General features: G+C 34.7%; 1 protein-coding gene across 1 annotated transcript in view; it reads right to left on the reverse strand.

The window, feature by feature from the left end:
• LOC127833498 (inositol 1,4,5-trisphosphate receptor type 2-like) overlaps positions 1-22,686 on the reverse strand; it is a 183,782-nt gene that overhangs the window by 114,048 nt on the left and 47,048 nt on the right. The window contains exons 17-29 of the mRNA XM_052358786.1: positions 22,520-22,649; positions 21,510-21,604; positions 20,485-20,617; positions 19,531-19,644; positions 18,632-18,700; positions 17,582-17,714; positions 17,293-17,378; positions 12,803-12,820; positions 9,223-9,354; positions 8,436-8,565; positions 7,198-7,291; positions 5,687-5,741; positions 74-198 (exon numbers count right to left, since the gene is read on the reverse strand). Of these exons, the coding sequence (XP_052214746.1) occupies positions 74-198; positions 5,687-5,741; positions 7,198-7,291; positions 8,436-8,565; positions 9,223-9,354; positions 12,803-12,820; positions 17,293-17,378; positions 17,582-17,714; positions 18,632-18,700; positions 19,531-19,644; positions 20,485-20,617; positions 21,510-21,604; positions 22,520-22,649 (1,314 nt within the window). The remainder of the gene's footprint in view (positions 1-73; positions 199-5,686; positions 5,742-7,197; positions 7,292-8,435; positions 8,566-9,222; positions 9,355-12,802; positions 12,821-17,292; positions 17,379-17,581; positions 17,715-18,631; positions 18,701-19,530; positions 19,645-20,484; positions 20,618-21,509; positions 21,605-22,519; positions 22,650-22,686) is intronic.

Consider the following 22,686-nt stretch of genomic DNA (forward strand, 5'->3'; position numbering starts at 1 on the left):
CTACTATGCCCTGGTGACCTTAACACCAAGCCATTGACATAAGTCAAAATAAGCAATCAGGAAAATGCGTTACCTCAGGTTTTCCTCCAGCACAAAGTTTTCTGCCATCATGGGAGCATACTCAGCCACATCTCCGGAGTGCGACCTATTTGGATCTGATAAAATCTGCTGGGTTGTCTTGAACAAGTTGATGAATTTCTGAAAAAAAGTCAATGAAATGCATACAAAAAAATGAACCCTTCAAGCAGGCTGAACAATGTCTAATAAGGCTATAAAATTCAAAAAGTTACATGAAAGAAAATTTTCTATCCTTCAATAATATTTTAAACAATATGCAAAAAAACAAACAATAGTATATAACCATAAACCAAATCGAAAATTATTTGCATAATAACTAATTAAAAATAAATTTTAACCTGGCAACTCAAGGAAACAGTTTTTCGATTTTAAAGTTATTAATCTAATTTAAATCATTGTGCATTGCGTGGGTTTGGTAGTTCTGCACGTTTGGTACCTTTACACACAATCTAAATGCAATCCAATCTCACGTTATTGAGTGGAACAGTTTTTCTATTTGAAGTTACAGAGGTGTTGACCTTGATACAGCTGGCCCAATTAACAAGCGATTCCAAGCTTATTGCTTTGCATGTTATTACCGTAAAAGGTTGTGTATAAGGCGCACATTTTTATCCCCAAATTTAATTTTAACAAGGGACAAAATTGTCACAAAACCAGGTTTTCATTGTGAAAAAAAATCTGATAAAGGGAGAAAACTCAAACTGAACTTTTAAATGAACAAACAAAATTAACCCCCTTTGTAATTTTTTTTTTTTTTTTAAATCTATTTTTAGTTGTGGCGACCTTGACATTGGAGATATTGACGTGATTCTTTCGTGCGACACACCGTCCCATGATGGTGAACAAATGTGCCAAATGATTTTAAAATCTCACAATGAATGACATAGTTATGGCCAGGACAAGCTCATTTATGGCCATTTTTGACCTTTGAACTCAAAGTGTGACCTTGACCTTGGAGATATCGACGTAATTATTTCGCGCGACACACCGTCCAATGATGGTGAACAAATGTGCCAAATGATTTTAAAATCTGACAATGAACGACATAGTTATGGCCCGGACAAGCTTGTTCCGCCAGCCCGCCAGCCCGCCAGCCAGCCAGCCCGCCAGCCAGCCAGCCAGCCCGCCCGCATTCGCCAATCTAATAACCAGTTTTTTCCTTCGGAAAACCTGGTTAAAAACTTGATGGGCGTTATGCACAACTACAGCCATGCCAAGACATTTTTTCCCTGTCAGTTACCCAGTTACGGTAACTCGCATCATTCTGTTCCCCGTTGTTTTAATTGTAACTACATGAATGTTAATAATTGTGTTATGTTTACGATCTGAACATAGATGGACAAACGTTATAAAGCTAACATTAATATTTTCTTTCTTTTTCAGGTACATACAGAGCATTGAAATCAAATAAATTTGAAGAAGAAAATGAAAAACAAGGAAGCCATTTTTATTTAAACTTTATTGTTTTTTCCAACAATATTATACCCTACTGTACTAGGGTTACACAATTCATTTGGGGGCACTTGTCGATTTACAATATAAGTATGTCGGCCAGGTCTTTCCCGATATATTTATTATTATTTTTCTTGCTTTTCAAATGTGTTAATAAAATTGATGTTGTGTTTGTTTACACGTTTTCAAACGTCTTGTCAAGATTGGGGTTGTGATTATCGAGCAATTGGCGTCACCTGTCAAGTTTTGTGTAGCTGGGCTATTATCAAAACATGCGTACCGGCAAACGACTTCACACATCCATTGTTTGTTTAACGCCGGTTATGTCAGTATGGTGTTGAGAAGTTTGAGTTGTCAAAGTCTCCTGTCAATTATAGACGCTCGAAAAGAACGCGTAAGATGGGAAATGTAAATTAAATGCGCGGTTGTGAATTAGTCATGTGTGAATAAACCCGTGCCAATACCAATAAAAAAATTCAGTTTCTTAATTATACCGAGCACACTAATCGGTCCGCAATGTGTACTCCTCCATGATAAAATGGTGGAAAATACTTTGGAGACTTATCATAAAAACCTCCATGGTATCCTCGTGGAAATTGTGCATTTCATGCATAATTCATTTAAATCGAAACATTTACGCGTAATATTATAATTAAAAAAAAAACACACAAACAAGTTGTATCTTTATCGTTCTCGTCTTTAAGATAATTAATTATTGAAAAATAAAATAACATGTGAGATCGTCAATATAAATAAAACGATTTTCAGTGAGCCTACGGTACGGAAATTTTGCCTTAATTTTTTCTTGCTTCAAAAACTTTTTTCCCGATTTTTTTGCTTCAAAAAGTAGATGCGTGTTATACATAAATGGGCGTTATACACAGCGTTTTACGGTATCAACCAAGGCACAGAATTTAAGCGCAAATCACCACAACACTTAATAACTAACAAGAGCACCGCATAACGGGTGCCACGCTCGGCTGCGAAAGCTTGTCAGATTTTTTTTTCTCCGAAAACAGCCTCGCTAAAAAGGGTGTTTTTTATAGTTAAAGTGCCCTTGACCCAAATTTTACTAAAAAGAATCCAATGCTAGATATTCATGTATTCTACCAAAACACACAATTTTATCATGAGACCTCCATCAAAACTCAAGTTATTAAGAAGACACATATTTTCAATTTTTAGCAACAGTGACCTTGACCTTTACCCCACTGGCCACTATGAAACCACAAGCTAGGTCCACATACAAGCAACGTACAGACACAATTTTAATGCAATATGTCACAGTATTTGAGTGAAAAATGTTTTTCTATTTAAAAACAGAGAAATTGACCTTATAACTTTGGGTTACAGTTTTGGTTAGTCACATGATAACATGACTGGCCCCAAATATAACCAAGATCCTGATAACCAACCTACACACAATTTCCATGTAGCACAACTCATGTAACTGAGTGGAAACTGTTTTGATATTTTGAGATAAAATTGCGTTTGTCTTAATCCAACTGGCCTCAAATGCAGTGAAATAAAGTGTGGTTATTTTCTACTTTTTAATAATACTAGCTGAGCTTGAGCTGATGAATCCCAAATTAACCCATTTATGCCCAGTGGACTCTCCCATCCTTCTAAATTGGATCAATTTATTTCCGAAATTAGGGGTGTCAAGTATATTTATTTCTATATTTAGAATATTTCTTAAAGAAATTCATTTAAGCAAACAGCGCAGAACCAGATGAGACGCCGCATTATGAGGTGTCTCATCTGGGTCTACGCTGTTTGCAATGGCCTTTTTTCAGGATGCTAGGCATAAATGGGTTAATTCCTAACTAGGGTATATAGTTAAGCTTACTATATCTAAAGTTTCATCAAGAGAAGGTTATGCAAACTGTAAATTGAACAGAAAATCACTTTTTAGACAGCAGACCATATTGGGATAATTCAAAGACCATAATTCATAAGTGCTTCAGACAATCATGCTAGATATTGAACATGGTTGAGATATAAAGCCGGTAAAAATTATCACCCAGTTTGAAGACGAAACTGTTAAAACTATTTCAGTTAAAGTCTGTTGATTTTACAAATTTTTTTATTTCCAGGACCATTACTTTGAAGTGCTTCATAAAATTTTGCTGCTTAACAAACTGTGCAGAAATATTATGCCAAGAGCATATCACCAAGTTTCATGCTGATCCGATGGAAATTTTTGAAATATTGAGCGGAAAGTGTTTTCTGGAAACTATTTTTTCATGTTCATCACCCAGCCAAATGTGTTCCCATAATACACCAAATTTTAAACAGGCGAATTAAAACTATAGCTTTGTCACAGACGTGACGTATACCCCACATGCTGCATTGACACAGAATATTTTGCATGCTGTCTTCACAAAACAATAGAAGCTAATTTATGGCAATTTTTTAGAATTATTATGCCATTATCATTAAGGGCCATTTTGACCTTTGAACTCTTGAATTCTTTCACATTACAAGCCGTCCAATGACTGTGAACAAAATTAATGTGAAGAGTCATTTTTAAATCTAACAATGAAAGACATAGTCAAGGCTCAGACAAGCTCATTTATGGCCACTTTTTACTTTTAAACTCTTAGTGTGACCTTGACGTTGCAGATATCGACGTAATTCTTTCGCATGACACACAGTCTGACGATTGTGAATAAATATACCGAGTAATTTTTAAAATCTCACAATGAATGACATAGTTATGACCCAGACAAGATCATTTATGGCCATTTTTGACCTTTGAACTCAAAGTGTGACCTTGACCTTGGAGATATGGACGTTATTCTTTTGCATGACATACTGTCATATGATTGTGAACAAATGTAACGAGTAATTTTAAAATCTCACCATGAATGATATAGTTATGGCCCGGACAAGATCATTTATGGCCATTTTTGACCTTTACACTCAAAGTGTGAACTTGACATTGCAGATATTGTACTAATTCTTTCGCATGACACACCGTCCAATGATGGTGAACAAATGTGCCAAATGATTTTAAAATCTCACAATAAACAACATAGTTATAGCCCAGAAAAGCTCATTTATGGCCATATTTGACCTTTGAACTCAAAGAGTGACCTTGACCTTAGAGATATCAACGTAATTCTTTCGTAGCACACACCGTCCAATGATGGTGAAAAAATGTGCCAAATGATTTTAATATCTCACAATGAACGACATAGTTATGGCCCGGACAAGCTCATATATGGCCATTTTTGACCTTTGAACTCAAAGTGTGACCTTGACCTTGGGGATATCGATGTAAATCTTTCGCATGACACACTGTCCAATGATGGTGAACAAATGTGCCAATAGACTTAAAAGTCTCACAATAAATGACAAAGTTAAGGCACGAACTAGCATTTGACCTTTGAACTTCAAGTGTGACCTTGCCCTTGGAGATATCCAGGTACTTCTTTCGCATGACACACCGTCCCATGATGGTGAACAAAATGTACCAAGCCATTTTAAAATCTATCTATAAATTACATAGTTTTGGTCCGGACAAACTTTCCGTTTAAAATGCACTTAGTGACCCGTGACCTAGGTTTTGACCTGTCATGACCCATATTCAAACTTGACCAAGACATCATCTAGATACAACTTCTGACCAAGTTTGGTGAAGATCGGATGAAATTTTCGGGACAGACAGATCAACAAAGTGACTCCTATAAAGCCCCCATTACCAATGATTATTGGGGTATAATAATACATAAAACAAGCAAATTCGTTGAATTGATACCCCCTTCTGGACACAAAAGTGTTATATTTGACACTCAAAAAAGCATTTTTTCAAGAAACAAAGGGCCGTAACTCAGTTATTAACAGATGGTGTACAATGCCATTTGGCGTGCATCATCTTAGTATTCATATATATATACTCATACCAAGTTTCAATGAAATCCGTCAAAGCAATTCCAAGATATGGCTCAGGATGGACAGAAAGACGGACGGACAACGCCAAAACAATATCCCTCCGCTGATGGCGGGGCATAATTAATTATAAAACAATCATACGTAAAAATATTGGAGAGAACACACTGATCAAATAAAACTCACTTCCACTTTGATCACAAATTCAAACATTATTTGCAAAGTATTATACAAAAAGGAACCAATTACTCCATATACAAACCTCAAGACGAATGTTGAAAATGAAGTTGAAGAATAGATCCAATACTTCCAGGGCTCTGAAATAAGTCAATCAGTTACTGTGAAAAGGGGGTCTTATGCATGTGCAGAAAATGTCGTCCCTGATATGGCTGAGCGGAGCTAATTAGTGACGAAACTTTCTGCTTTAATTGTATTGTATTTATATCATTTAATTAAAGGAAGGCTCTAATTCTTGACAAATATCCACTTTAGAAAACTGCACAGGCTAATCTGGGAGGACACTTGGCTCAAATGCATTTTACCCCTTTCTGCACCTTCTGCTTTTATGCTATATTTCGTTTACAGAAAGTCTAATCTTAGCAAAAATCTAGTTTAGGCCGAAAGTGTCGTCCCAGATTAGCCTGTGCAGACGGCATTTAACCCCTTTTTCAGGGAAAAGTAACAAGGGAAATATCGTTGGAAAACGAGTTAAGAGAAAAATATAGTTCTTGCACTCTTCACTTATCGGCAATGATACCTGTACATGAAGATCTTTTAAGTTTCACCATGATGTCTTCAATAAAATGAAATAAGAAAGTGACAAGAATATTAACAAGGGCAATAAATCTGGAAATAATGAAGAAATGGTCCATACTTTAACTCTGAACTTCCTATCAAAGCCCTTTATCAATATATGAAAATTTTATTGAATCCATTCAATACTTTTCAAGCTAAACTTTGCACAAGCAAATTTAAGTATGTAAAATGTTGTTCATAAAAAATAAGCAAGAGACAAAAACTCCATAAATACTTAAGATTAGTGGTCTGTGTACTTTGCACATCCTCTGCATGTCCTCTATTAATATGTTTTATTATAAATTTATTCCAGGCACATGAATTAACAAAGGGCCATAACTCTGTATAACTGCAAAATAGTTATTGTCCTTAAACTGAGAAGAAATGTTTTCTTAACAAGAATGAGCACAGGCAAATAACAACTTCTTTGTACTGGGCACTCCTCCTCAATTTTCTATATATATGAACAAGGATTAAAATAAAACAAATTACAGTCTTTCACAATAAAATTAATGAAAGGGCAATAACTCTGAGCTGTGGTTATTGTACTTTCCTTATATTATCATTAAATTTAGTTTCAGTTGAATCCCTTTAATGCAAACTGAGTTATGCTCTGCACAACAATTATGATGGAATGATATGCAAATGGACAGAGAGATGACTATATTCCTCCCCTTTGGAGCATACAAAGTATTCCTTAAATGAAGATCACATGAAAGTAAGAATTGTTCAGTGAAAAGGGAGTTAAATGCATGTGCGTAAAGTGTCATGCAAGAATAGCCAATGCTGTCTGCACAGGATAATCCGGAACGACACTTTCCACTTTTATTGTGTTTTGAGTTAAAATTCTCTTTTTAGCGAAAAACTAGTTAAGACGTAAAGTATATTCCCTGATTAGCTTGTGTGGCCTGCACATGCTTATCTAGGACAACTCTTTACATGCATTATACCCCCTTCTCACAGAGTGAGTCTACTCACTGGCACTTGGCATCCACAATTGCCTTTGTTTCTATGCTCGGTTTAAACCTGCCTGACTCTTGGTACACCTGCAACATTTCCTGACCTTCTTTACCTGAAAACAGTCATAAGTAAACCATCTGGAATAAGCAACATTTAACCCTAAATAACCACGTAGATAAGTTTTTTGACGCATTTGTACTCCTTTAGAAGGTTAAACTTAATTAAAGACCTTTCTTACTAGATTCAAATTGTAAAGGCTTCATTTCAGATCCTCGGATACTGGTGAGCAGCTAACAGCATAAAACCTCAACATACTGTGATTTACTGGCTGGCTGTTCTGGTTTTGTGCTGTTTGCACATAGCCTTTTTCACTGTGCTTCTGAATGGTAAAGGGTTAAACAAATTCTTTGCCAGTAATGTTCTTATATGGCTTTGAAAATCATGAGCTGCAAATATAGGGGTTAACAATCAGGGCTTTCACTATGGGAAGTTTGGGAGAAATTTACTCATAGATTAAGTCATTGGTTAATTGAAAATATGTACAAGAAATTGAGCCAATAATTTAAAAAAAGATCAACAGACCACAACAATTCAACTTAATTGACATTAAAATGGAATGATGAAACATTATGCCCATGCTTAGCCTATGCTGCATGTATATTTTTTAATTGGATCTTAGTGTCTGAGATTTTCCATGGAAAATATTATTATAAGAATGAAATCTCTCAAAAACCATTAAATGACCTGACATTAGGCACATGTCCATTAGAAAATAACTTATTATTCATCAAACCACATAAACTCCCTGAAAAATCATTGGACTTAAAGCACCAGACAACAATGAAAATTTCCACCCATAAAGAGACGCTTCATTTATAGTCTAAATCTCCAGCACCTACAACAAAAAGGTGGTGGATGGAAGAAAGAACACTGAGTAGGATAGAAATTATTATTGGAAAAAGTCGTTCCAGAACCACCAAACTGAATTCCATCAAAATTAGATATAGGAAGCACCATAAAAGCAGCTGGAGCATAACATTAATTTGTATGACAAAAAATATGTTTTTATGACAAACAAAATTCACATACAACTTAACTAGAAACAGGCAATTTTTCTGTTTGTCCAAATGTATTTAAAACTTAACAACCATTCTTTGGCCTGTGTCAGAGGTTGTTTCTGAGGGAAAATCTACACTTACCCTCTTCAATATACGAAACTATATCATCTAGAACACTTCACCACAGGATAATGTTACCTTCTATTTTCGGGTAAGGTTTGTCATTGCGCCCATCCAAAAGACTCATCAGGGGGCTCAGCATCCTCTTGATCTCTGCAGACCCGTCGTAGTAGCCAAATAACACCAGGTAGTGCACCAAACGAAGGACCTGAAATCCAGGTAGAGAGGGTGTTACTGTTTCTTCAATTTTATGATAAATTCCTCAGCTGTACAAGATTTTCAATATTTTAAAATGACTGAGTTTTACACTTGAACTCTTAAAAGCATACATACAAAGAGTAGAATTTGGTTCACAAGAGTCTACAACACTTCTTAAGCTTATATTTCTAAACATCTTGGTATCTCCATACATTGTCATCAGTTAAAGGAGCTATTTTCTAAACAAAAATCCAGTCTAAGCCACAAGTGTCGTCCCTGATTTACCGCTGCAGACTCAATTTCTGTCGTAGAATACAGCATTCTTTGACGAAAAGATCAAAATGTGAATTATTTAAAGCAGGTGCAAAGTCAGCAAATTAAAGTAACATGAACAATATGCATTCAATATTGACCCTGTGAAAATGGAATTTAATGCATATGCGTAAAGTGTCATCCCAGTTTAGCCTGTGCAGTCCGCATTGTATGATATATTTCATTTAAAGAAAGTCTCTTCTTAGCAAAAATCTTGTTTAGGCAGGAAGGGTCATCCCTGCAGACTGCACAGGCTAATCTGGGGCTACACTTCACACACATGCATTAAACCCCCTTTTCACAGAGCACTGCTATTTAAATGCCAGCAGCTGCATCATTTAATGATCCGCTGTACCTGTTTTACGAGCATGTTGTTGCCAATCATGGAGGCCGTCATGTCTCCGTTCTGACCAAGGAAGTCTGAAATCCATTCACTGATCTGGGGAAAGTACTGGTACGTCAGCGACTGGCTGTTGTCCGTTATGTCCTATATGGAGGAGGAAATGTTCATAATAGAGTTAAGAAATATGTGTTTTGTTTATGTGCATAAAGTGTCTTTCCTAATTAGCCTATGCCAGTGTTTTTTTCATTCAAAATCGGGTCCGGTAACGGGACCAATTCCCAATGGAAAAAAGTATATATTTTTCCCAAATGGGAGCTAAAAATTCCCAATGGAAAAAAAAAAAAAAAATTTTTTTTTTTTTTTTTTTTTATATCAATATTTTGTTCATCTCCCATCCATATAAGATCAACCTTAGTAAATATAATACTGGGCACACTTGTATCCTCAATATTGAAGCATTTGTTAGCAAAACAACAACAACAATAATTTCCCAAGTTTAGTCAAAACACCGCGAATTTTTCCAATCTAAAGGGACCCGGCCCCATTCCCAAAATGGTGAAAAAAAACACTGTAAGCAGTCTGCACAGACTAATCTGGGACGACACTTCTCAAACAAACAGGAATTTCACTAAGAAGGGATTTCCTTTAAAAACAGAACACTATTAATGCCAAAAGTGTTGTTCCAGATTAGCCCCTGCATACTGCAACAGGCTAATCTGGGAGAATACTTAAATTACACAGATGCATTTAGTCCAAATTTTACCATGAGCGAGTCTAATATGGTTAATATAGGATATCTGTTTCCTGGGTGTGATAACATGTTGTATCATCACTCAAAAAAAAGACAATTGTAAAACTTTTATGAGCGAATGTGTGAATGACATATTTGTTGGATTCGATGGAATATTGATTTTATTTAACCAGTGATCATATAAAATAATATTTTCACGAGTGGCGCAGCCAAGAGTGATAATATGTATTTTTTATGACCACGAGTGAATTAAAATCGTTATTCCATAGAATCCAACAAATTTTCTTTTTATTTTATGCTTTTTACACCGTTAATTTACATTGTTGAGGAGTTTAACTGGATAATTTCGCTGGATTTATGACGTCATTTCGTCGAAAAAATGACATCATTTCACAGTAAACAGTGAAAAATATTGATATTTTTCATTGTCATTTTTCACTGTTTAAAACAGTGAAATACCAGTTTTATTTCACTGATATTTCTCTATAAACCACCGGAAAGCATAAAATAAATTGATATATATTCCTCTTTCAGGGGCATTCTTTTAGACATGATCATACTGAAGACTTGATCATACTGAAGACATAATTATCCTTAAGATCCTACTTTAGACTTAATGATACTTTAGACTTGATCATACTTTAGTTTAGACTTGATCATACTTTAGACTTTATCATACTTTACATTTGATCTTACTTTAGATTTGATCATACTTAAGGCATGATCATACAAAAACAAACATATCTTTTTACATGTATCATATGTACACATTTATAGCAATTAAAAAAAAAAGCAAACATATTTATATCTCCTAATATCAACATAACATACACAAATTGCTATGTTTTTAATAAATTTGTAATTTTTGTTCATTCTGGTATAATATGGAAAAGAAAAGTCCACAGAGAAGAAGCACTTTAAGAAGAAAGAACAACCATAATACAAAAAGGTGTACAAGGTTCACATTAAGCAGCTGCAGAACTTATGGAGGATCACACATCTAATGGTTATTATGGGAATTTACAATATTTTAAAGTTTAACATTAGTCCAAGGCATTTAAAGCTCAAGATATGAATTTCAAGAACATTACCTTTTACATCTGTTATAAAGGTAACACTAATTCCTCTATTGATAATTTCTGGAGTTAAATTATTTAAATTGTGATTCCAGACTTCAAACGAGGAGATTATGAGTCCTACTCATCACATTTTAAAGTCATGGGGAATATAAATGTGATAGTATTGTTATTTCTTTGTACTACTCAGACATATAGTTCAGAAAAAAATAAGACTTCACAATATTTAACCTTGCATTGTGACCTTGACTTTCAAATGAGAATAATGGGATTTGTGTGCTACACTTTGTGTGCTCATGGCAAATAGCAATCCAAAGTAATATAAAAATCCTTCTAGGCATGTTAGAGTTATGGAGGGAAAACAAAAATTCACGACCTTTGAAATTAAATTGTTATCTCTGCACAGCTACAGAGAAGACATTAAAGTCTGGACACATTGACAGACAGATCCACCAACATATACTGAAACCCACATAAGGGCAGCGAAAATACTAAATGCCCTCCTTCGAAAGTGCAACAAATGTAACAAAAGTTGCGTTTAATGAAGTTACATGCTTAAGCTGTAACCCTCATATAATGAAATCTGTTTTGGTGTAAAGTATGCGGGAACAACAATATAATGCACATGGGTTGTTAAATAGTGGGCAGGATTAGTGTGCAGTATGGTATTACTTCTGAGTTGATCAAAACAAATTTTAATTGTAAATAAAGCTAACAGCCTTAAAACGTTTTATATCACTACAAAAATAAATAAAAATATTACAAGAAACTTTCTTATCAAAAAATATAATACAGTCCAACCTGACTAAAAAAACACCTGAGAACAACGGTCATCAGTCAACAACAGTCAGTCTGGACTCCCCACGACAAGAATCCTTCTATATTACACCTGAGAATAACGGTCACCTGTCTACTACAGCCTATATCCTTATATTTCATTCCCAAAATCAAATTTAATCGAGAAAAGTGGTCGTAAGTCAGTTGTTTTGTGGTACAAAAAGTAAACATTTTAAAACGTTGTTATTGTGCGTCTATTTTGCGGCTAAAGAATGAGATTGCGGTAACTCCCTATGATGTGATAAATGTGGCCCACTGTGGGAAAACATATAATATGGTGTTGAGAGGGGTTATATCTGTGTTAGTGGTAAGCGCATCCTTGACAGGTTGGTACAATTTTCCTTCAATTATCAGTACATTTTCATTTGCATGCATCATTACGTCAGGAGGATGATATGATAGTTTATCAGGCAATTTTCTAATAAATTATAACGAAATATCAATGTGTTAATTTCTAAAAGCATGAAACATGTGCAAGTAACAATTTCACTTTGTATCTGTAGAAATGAGTGGTTCATTCATAACACATAGTAAGAGCGTGCGACAAAATTGAACAACTAGATGGGGTAACGACATAGCAATTCTACCAACCGACCGACCATCTTAAAAGTGGACACTGAGAATAACTGTCACCTGTATACAGCGGTCACTATGGCCATTTCCCTTGACTGACCGCTGTTCTCAAGTTGGACTGTAAAATGTTTTGTAAAAAAAACTTACAGATAGAAAATATATTTTATTTACATATATATAGCTTCATCAAAAAGAATGTGGCTGTTAGTTTTAGTTTATTCACTGCTAAACGTTTGTGCACAGGTAGTCAAGCATAGGTGGGAAAAATACTAATAATAAACATTTCTAAAACTGTTAAAACAATCTGGGGTAATACAATTAAACAAGAAACAATATTTAACTACTAACTGTTTACCTTTTCAAAAGTCAAATTCTGAAATTTATGTTTGTTTAATACAATTAAAAGATTTGGTTGCAAATCTAAAAACAAAATATCAAGATAAATTGATAAATATAATCTATAGGCAAAGTATATAAACGGTTTCCAAATCAGAAGGAAAGTGAAAATGGCTATGAACAAACAACATAAACCAGAACAGCCTGCAAGTAACTCACAGTCTGATCAGGTTTTATGCTGTTTGCTACTTTTCAGTATCTAAGGGTTGGAAATGAAGCCTTTAAAACTTGAATTTAGTAAGAAAGGCCTTTAATTTAATTTAACTTTCTAAGGGACTACAAATGCGTGAACATACATATCTAAGTGGTAAAGGGTTAAATAAGACACCAAGCAAGCCTGCACATTTGTTATTGGCTTTATAATTAACATACAACAAAATATATATCCACCATACATCAGCTATGATACCATGACCATGTCAGTATAATGTTCTACTGTATTTAAAGGGACCTTTTCACAGATTTAGGTATGTGTTGAAGTTTGTCATGAAATGCTTTGAATTGATAAACGTAAACATTGGAACTAAATAGCTCCAGTAAAAAAACAAATAAAATTAAAGAATATAAAAAAAAGCAAGCCGCAATTGGGCTCAAACAACTGACCCTTAAAATAAAAGTTTAACCCTTAAACCAGTTGGCCATCACTCCTGTGCTCATACAGTGTGTGGTGTATTTTATACATTTATATAAGCAATGTTTGCAGTGTCACAAAATATAACGATAACAATAAAATTCTCCAAATTATTCAATCCTTGCAAGTTTGTAACACTTTATAATTTTCAGGTTTTTTAATTGTCAAGAAAGATGCATATAGTGGATATTTTAGAGCATGGTAAATGTTACGTATTACTGTTAACTCGCAAATATAACTTCAAAGAAAGCTTAGAAATCTGATACAATCCTGTCAATTTTGTCAATTTACCAAAATGTGAAAAGGTCCCTTTAAAGAGCTGTATTCAACAAACAATCTTTGACCATATCATGAATGCAGTGATCACAGCTAGATCAAGAGCTGTCAAAGGAACTCGCCTTTGACTATTCTTTTGTTTTGAAAGTATAATGTACATTTTCTGTCAGTCACCTGGTAAAATAATCTCAAAGACATATTTGAAGTTGTATATCTCTAGAGGTTGTAAAGTTTATATAAACTTTAAGCATAAAAAAACAAGAAACCGTCGGAGACGGGTGATGCTCCCCAAATTTTTTTTTGTCATATGCACATCTCCTGTTGGTATAGTGAAGCTTCCCATAAAGCTTCATTGAATTCCCGTGATAAGTTGCTGAGAAATAGATCGGACAAGAATTGCACTATATGTACAATGAAAAATTTCAAAGGGCCATAACTCTGTGAAATATCATCCGACCATAACCGGCTGATAATATGCACATCTCCTGTTGGTAGTGAAGCTTCCCATAAAGTTTCATTGAATTCCTGTAATAAGTTGCTGAGAAATAGCTCGGACAAGAATTGCACTATATGTACAATGGAAAATTTCAAAGGGCTATAACTCTGTGAAAAATCATCCAACCAGAACCCGCTGATAATATGCACATCTCCTCTTAATAGTGAAGCTTCCCATAAAGTTTCATTGAATTCCAGTCATTAGTTGCTGAGAAATAGCCCGGACAAGAATAATTACACTATATGTACAATGGAAAATTTCAAAGAGCCATAACTCTGTGAAAAATCATACGACCAGAACTGGCTGATAATATGAACATCTCTTCTTGGTAGTGAAGCTTCCCATAAAGTTTCATTGGATTCCAGTCATTAGTTGCTGAGAAATAGCCCGGACAAGAATTGCACTATATGTACATTTAATGGAAAATTTCAAAGGGCCACAACTCTGTGAAAAATCATCCGACCAGAACCCGCTGATAATATGCACATCTCTTCTTGGTAGTGTTGCTTCCCATAAAGTTTCATTGAATTCCTGTCATTACTTGCTGAGAAATAGCCCAGACAAGAATTGCACTATATGTACAGTTAATGGAAAATTTCAAAGGGCTATAACTCTGTGAAAAATCATCCGACCATAACCCGCTGATAATGTTCACATCTCCTCTTGGTAGTGAAGCTTCCCATAAAGTTTCATTGAATTCTGGTCATTAGTTGCTGAGAAATAGCCTGGACAAGAATTGCACTATATGTACATTTAATGGAAAATTTCAAAGGGCCATAACTCTGAGAAAAATCATACGACCAGAACTGGCTGATAATATGCACATCTCCTCTTGGTAGTGAAGCTTCCCAAAAGTTTCATTGAATTCCGGTCATGAGTTGCTGAGAAATAGCCCGGACAAAAATTGTGCACGGACGCACAGACTCACGGATACACGGACAGACAGACGAAGCGGCGACTATATGCTCCCTCCCAAACATTTTGGGAGAGCATAATAAAAAATAAAACAAAATATGTGACCATGCCAAGAACCTAGATTTTCAGCTATTTACCAATGTAATCAAGTAAAAAGCAAGGTCTGCATGAAAGCACTGTAACCTCCATCCAGACTTAAGTTATTGAGCGGAAACAATTTATCTATTTTTAGTCACATAGACCTTGCCCCCAAAGGCCTGAATGCCATGTCACTAGATCAGCCTGTAAGCTACATACATACACAATTTCAGCACAAAATTCATGTTTCCCTATCCAAACTTTAATTATAATGCACAAATATTTTTTTCATCTTTTTTACACTGAAGTGCCCTTTACCTTGGGCTTAATGGCTCCAAATGCACTTAGAGTTTGAGATAGGAGTTGTTGCAAGGGAATTCTTTTCAGAATTTCCTCAGTACAAAATGTACAATACGGGCCATAAATCTGCTTAACCAAAGCTAAAAATTATAGGATTTGGTATGAGACCGAATATGATGATCACAAAGACAAGTGTCAAGTTTCTATTTAATATCTGTATAAGTTACAGAGATATGTACTGCTTGCATGTACATTTTATCATGCATTTCAACTTGCTCGCATATAACCTGACTTTTCTAACTACAAAAGGGGACATTATCATACAAAAAAGGGCTGATCCAAGTTAAAGGTCTTGGTCTAAGACTGATTATAAAGACCATGAAAACATTCTGTAAAGTTCTACTTCAATATATGTAGTAGACATAGGCCATACAGATATGGCAGCATTATGATATTATATTGCAGTTCATAGATATTGAGCTTGGTCAGTGACCTAACACAAAGACCCCGCAGCTTTGTAATGTTTCAATTGAATACCTGTAGGAAAACAGTCGTACAGTGATAATGCACGTTTAAAATAAAATACATTTTCTTAGTTCAAAAAGGGGCATAATTATGCAAAATTGCAGGTTAGAGCTATGGAACAGTGACATCAAATTATGATAACAAACACATGTGTGACTTTTAAAAAAGAAAATCCATAGTAGAATTTTTTATATTGAGATATTAAATGTTGACTTCAAACACAGCGATATAACGCTGACACAGCATTTTGGTAAGTCGTACAGCTCAGACTATTCGGTGAATAAAAGAGCTAAAAACAACTCCAATATTCAATTTAATTTAAATATATCTGGTTCAAATCAGAACACGATATGTGTTTACCAGAATTTTTATCATTTGGCAGGCTCAGATGATTATCTCCCTTTAAAGCTTATTATACTTCCCTTGGATTTGTTTTTTTGACCTTTGACCTTGAAGGATGGCCTTGACCTTTCACCACTCAAAATGTGCAGCTCCATGAGATACACGTGCATGCCAAATATGAAGTTGCTATCTTCAAGATTGCAAAAGTTCTGGCAAAATGTTAAAGTTTGACGCAAACAAACAAACCAACAGACAGGGCAAAAACAATATGTCCCCCACTATAGTGGGTGGGGGACATAAAAATAGATGTACAAGGATGAACAGATTACAAACTCACTAACATGTTGTGCTTCTTTAAAAAAAAAATGATTATAGTTCAAGTTAAATATAAGTTAACAAGTGCTTTAACATGTGCTGTGGCAGAAAAAACCTTTGACATAGGCAATAATTAATTAAAATTTAGAAATAATCATATTTATTTTACATAAATTATTAGGGGTAAAGTCGAGAATAACTCTCAACTTCAACATATCTGGATCTTCAAAATAATGACCATGCTCTAATAAATAAATGTCAGCTGTATATTTCCTAACCATCCATATACCATTTCATTTCTACTAAAAGAAGCAAAAGAATTGCCATTTATATGACAAAGGCAAACAGGGCCTTAATGCATGAACGTTTAGCCACGACCCAGATAAGCCTATGCAGTCTGCACAGGATAATCAAGGACAACACTTTCTGCTTTCATATTTTCATTTAAATGAAGTCTCTTCATATCAAAAATCCAATTTAGGCAAGTGTCTTCTGAACAAGCTAATCAGGGACAACATTTGCGCCCATGCATTAAGCCCCATTTTTTCAGAGCGCAGCTAATATGACTTGCCTCCTCATCGTCGATATCATCGTAGATGTAGGACAATTTTACCCGGTCCACCACCGAATGGTTGTCAGATATGTCAACAAACATGGCTGAAAAAAAATATTAGTTTTTCGTAATAATGCAACAACAAGAAAGCCTGTACATTGTGCTATGTGCAGGGTTTGGAAATGAAACCTTTAAAACCTGAAACTAGTGAGAAATGTTTTTAATTTAGTAAGATTTTCTATGGGACTACACAAAGCGTCAAAATGCGTATCTGAACAGAGAGGGGGGACTAAGCAAAATGACGTACTGATGATCAGGTCGCAGTACTTGGCACGCAGTTGGTCCGGGAGTTGAGAGTCACTGAGACACAAGAACGCTTCTTCCCATGTCAGGTAGTTGAGTTGGGTTGTTATCACCTGTATGGAGTGGCTGTTCTGGCCCTGGTGAATAAGAACATGCATATGTAAAACTTGAATATCTGTTCTGGTCCAGGGGAATAAGATCATAAATATAACACTAGGGAAGTTTAACCAGCCCTATGGAATATGCATATGGATATGTAAAAACTAAGATAGCTGTACTGGCCCTGGGAAATATGAATACAGATATATAAAACTAGGATAGCCTTCTGGCCTTAAGGAATATAAATATTTTAAACTGAGACAGCTGTACTGGCCCTGGGGAATATGAATGTGGATATGTAAAACTAGGATAGCTGTACTGGCCAAGGGGAATATGAATATGTATATATAACACTAGCTGTACTGGCCCTAAGGAATATTAATATGAATATGTAAAACTAGGATAGCTGTACTGGCCAAGGGGAATATGAATAATATGGATATATAAAACTAGGATAGCTGTACTGGCCCTAAGGAATATTAATATGGATATGGAAAACTAGGATAGCTGTTCTGGTCTTGAAAAATATGAATTTGTTTATTTAAAACATGGAAATATGAATATGGAAAGTAAAACTTGGATAGCTGAACTGGCCCTTGGAAATATTAATATGGATATGTAAAACATGATTGAAATGAACATAATTGTTGATTCATATCGTGACGTTTAAGCATCTTGTGGGATGATTTGGAGAGTTTGAACATGGATAAGTTCCTTATCAATATGAATGTAGATTCATAAAAATAATAGCTCTTAGATATCTTGAAAATTTGATAATGGATTTGTTGATGGACAATGGTATCGATATTGAACTTTTCAAGTACTGATTAACACACCTATCCCAAACTTAACTAAGTGAGTGTTTTTAACCCTTAATCAAATAATTGAGAAATAATATTTATCAAAATTATTGATGGTAAAGTACTCTACTTAGACAAAGTTTCATACTACTTACATGACAAAGATAGCCAAACAGTTCCAGCTGATGTTCTAAAAATAGATACTCTTCATCCTCTTTGTCGCGCTGAAATCAAAAATACAATTGAGCCATTCTCCCGGAAAACGGGGCTAAATGCATGTGCATAAAGTATTGTCAAAAATAAACCTGTGCAGTCCATTTTCTAAGATAAATCGCCCAATATATGGAATTTGATGGCATGTGTTTAAATTGACCGATGAAATATAATCAAAATTTATGACAGCTCAATACTTGATTATAAAGTTGCAACGGCTATTAATTCAAGCATGGAATTTATGCTACATCACAAGTTCAAATATGGCGGGTTTATGTTTGTGAGCTACATCAAGCATTACTTATGCATGTTATTGTCTTTGAAAGCTTTAAACCAAAGGCATACGCGTAAAAAGTAGTCCCAGATAAGCCTCAGAAGTCTGCACAGGCTTATCAGGGATGACACTCTCAGCCTAGACTGGATTATCACTAAGAAGTTTCCTCTTTAAACCAAAAATACTATTAATATTTATAACATGACCTATGCTCCAGGAGTGAAATAACGTAATGCTCAATTTTGTTTACTACACGGGTCTTATTACACGAGTAATATAACTGTAAAATGACGTGATTTTTTTAAGAAATGACGTCATTATTCCAGCAAATTTCTTCAGTTAAACTCTTTTCAAAGTGAATAAACGGTGAAAAGATAAAAAGAAAATTTGTTGGTCATGTTATAAATAGAATCTTAGAATCGTGGTCATTTTGTATTGAATTTATTAAACTCAATACTCTGCAAGCCTCGTTTTTATCTTTGTTTAGATGACTAGTTTAATAAATTCAATACAAAACGATCACTCATGCAAGATCCTATATATATTAATACAAATTAAAGCTCTTACATTGGCAAATGTGTGAAGCTCAACGTAACTGGCGCCATTATTTGTAGAGACGTAGATCTGCCCAGACTCCTTTCCAATCTTCTGCCCCAGCTCAGTGAAAAACACACAGTTTTGCTGTAAAACGCATAGATTTGCTGTTATATACATTGGTTTGCTGCAAATCACAAAGATCTGTGTAATATTCATTGGTTTGCTTTTAAACACAAAGATTTGCTGTAATATACATGGGTTTGCTGCAAAACACAAAGATTTGTGTAATATACATTGGTTTGCTGTAAAACACAAAGATTTGCTGTAATATACATTGGTTTGCTGTAAAACACAAAGATTTGCTGTAATATACATGGGTTTGCTGAAAAACACACCGTTTTGCTGTAAAACACAACAATTTGCTGTTATATACATTGGTTTGCTGTAAAACACACAATTAAGTTGTAAAACTAATAGTATTGATTTAAAAACACAGTTTTGCAGTAAAACATATAATCAAGTACTAACAACAGTCTGGAATGAAAACTTAGTAATCTTTTTTTATGTTGCAAGGCAGAGGATTCCATTCTTGTTTGCACTTTCTAAGATTTAACTTAAATACTCTTTAGTGGAAAACATCATGTTAAATAGCAAAATAAATTTCAAGCAACAGTTCTTTGAGTTGTGCGGGTCATAATTCCACCGATTTAAGCATTAACCCTTTCCCACTCAGAAGCAAAGTGAAAATGGCTATGTGAAAACAGCATAAAGCCAGAACAGCCTTTGAGTTACTCGCTGTCTGTTCAGGTTTTATGCTGTTTGCTGCTCATCAGTAAGGGTTGAAAATGAAGCCTTTAAAACCTGAATTGACTAAGAAAGGTATTTTATTAAATGTAACTTTCAAAGGGACTACAATTGCATCATAATACGTACATGTATCTAAGTAGTAAAGTTATAAGCATTAAGACAAGAAACTCCACATACTGTTCCTTTCATGAGCCAGACCTCCGTGATGTACTTCTGATTGTCTGCGATGGAGACCCCGTCGCACACACACAGCACGGTCAGCAGGTCCAGGTAGCGGTAGTTTTTCTCTCTTTTCAGCAGGTCAATGAACCTGCAGCGTTAGTTTTTCATTTAAATTTGGGGCCGTAATAGGGACCTTTACAAAGGAAAAAGTATATATTTTACCCAAATGGGACCTAAACATTTCCCATTGAAGGTTTAAATCAAATAAATAATGTAAACAAATAATAAATCTCAACATTAATGTCATCTCTTTTCCAGCTATATGTTGAACCTTAGTTAATACAAGCAAATTCGTTGAATTGATATCCCCCGCCAAATGCTTCTGGACACAAAAGTGTTATATTGGACACTCAAAAAAACATTTTTTGCAAGATACAAAGGGCCATAACTCCGTTATTAACAGACAGTGTACAATGCCAGTTGGCTACATCATCCTCTTATCCATACATATACTCATACCAAGTTTCAATGAAATCCGCCAAAGCACTTCCAAGATATGGCTCCGGACACACAAAAAAAGCATTTTTCAAGATACAAAGGGCCATAACTCCGTTATTAACAGAAGGTGTACAATGCCAGTCGGCGTGCATCATCCTCTTATCCATACATATACTCATACCAAGTTTCAATGAAATCCGCCAAAGCACTTTCAAGATATGGCTCTGGACACACAAAAAAAGCATTTTTCAAAATACAAAGAGCCATAACTCCGTTATTAACAGATGGTGTACAATGCCATTTGGCGTGCATCATCCTCTTATCCATAAGTATACTATTACCAGGTTTCAATGAAATCCGCCAAAGCACTTCCAAGATATAGCTCCGGACGGATTCTACAGAATCTATTCTAAATTTTTTATTATTTTCAGCAAAAACATCAAAAACACTTATTTCACAATTTTAGTCAAGACATCAAGATTTTTTCCAATAGAAAGGGACCCACGCAGTCCCATTCCAAAAATGGTGAAAACAACACTGACCTGTCGATGTGGTCGTGCGTGATTCGGTCCAAGATTTTGCGATTGTCTCGAATGAGTTCCATCACCATGTGAGCTGCATTCAGGCCAATCTTTCCCTGAAACGGAAACAAGTGTTGTTTTGTCAAATTTTTCACTCAAGGACTTGTTCGTTGTTTATACTTTGATTTGAATATTCTGAGTGTTACCTTTAAGGTTATGGGTTATGTTTTTATGAACTAAAAATGTTTTATGTTAGTAATGATAATAAGACTGAAACATTTTTATTACTTCTCTTAATAAATATATAAATCCACAACATTACCTTCCTCACTTAACAGTTTTGAGCATGGGAAAAAAGGCGTTACAAAAAAGTTGTTTATTATAAATTCCAGAATCAAAACTGACCCTTTTTTTTCACCGACCCTTAATTGTTTTTGTATTCCAAAACAATTTTCAACCATCTTTGCTTTTTTACTAAAATTAATGTCTATTAATGTTATAAAAAAAATTGCTACATTCAATTATATTCAATTAATTGACTTTTTAAACTTATTTTTATAGATATCGAAAAGATTTCTACACATGATTGTATTTTCGTAAAAAAAATGGGGCTTCATTAACAAAGTTTTGAAATATTATTTAAGCCTACCTACCTACCCTTTTTGAGGGGAGGTGACATGTTAGTGGAAACAAATGACATTTTCTCTTTGGTCAAACTACATTATGATAGATACTTTTAAATAACTGACTAACATCCATAACAATTAATTTGTATTACATAAGTTTTACTTTTTTTATCAGACATTTTCAAGATGAATATAATAAACATCTTGATTTGCGTAACCATCCTGCACAGTTGAGATGATCATTTTGATTGCAACCAATTCAGCAATCATTCTAAAAACCATTCCCAGAAACCAAATATTGGTTCTTTCCAGGTTAAAGCCTCAAAAGTATCGAAGGACTCAACATATGCCTTCATTGTTTTTCATACAATTAAGACAAGATAAATCAATTAAAACTGCATGTACCTCTTTGATCTCAAACTGTGTCAAGAAGAAATCTATGTACTTGGCGATATAGAGCTCGTTCTTGCGTGAGTCACCGTTCAGGTAACTGTAAAGAACTTCATATGCTGCCTTGAAGATGCCGGTCATGTGACTGAAACAGAAACAAAAATAGTAAAACAAATAATAAA

Source organism: Dreissena polymorpha, chromosome 6, assembly GCF_020536995.1.
Source record: "Dreissena polymorpha isolate Duluth1 chromosome 6, UMN_Dpol_1.0, whole genome shotgun sequence".
Taxonomy (NCBI): domain Eukaryota; kingdom Metazoa; phylum Mollusca; class Bivalvia; order Myida; family Dreissenidae; genus Dreissena; species Dreissena polymorpha.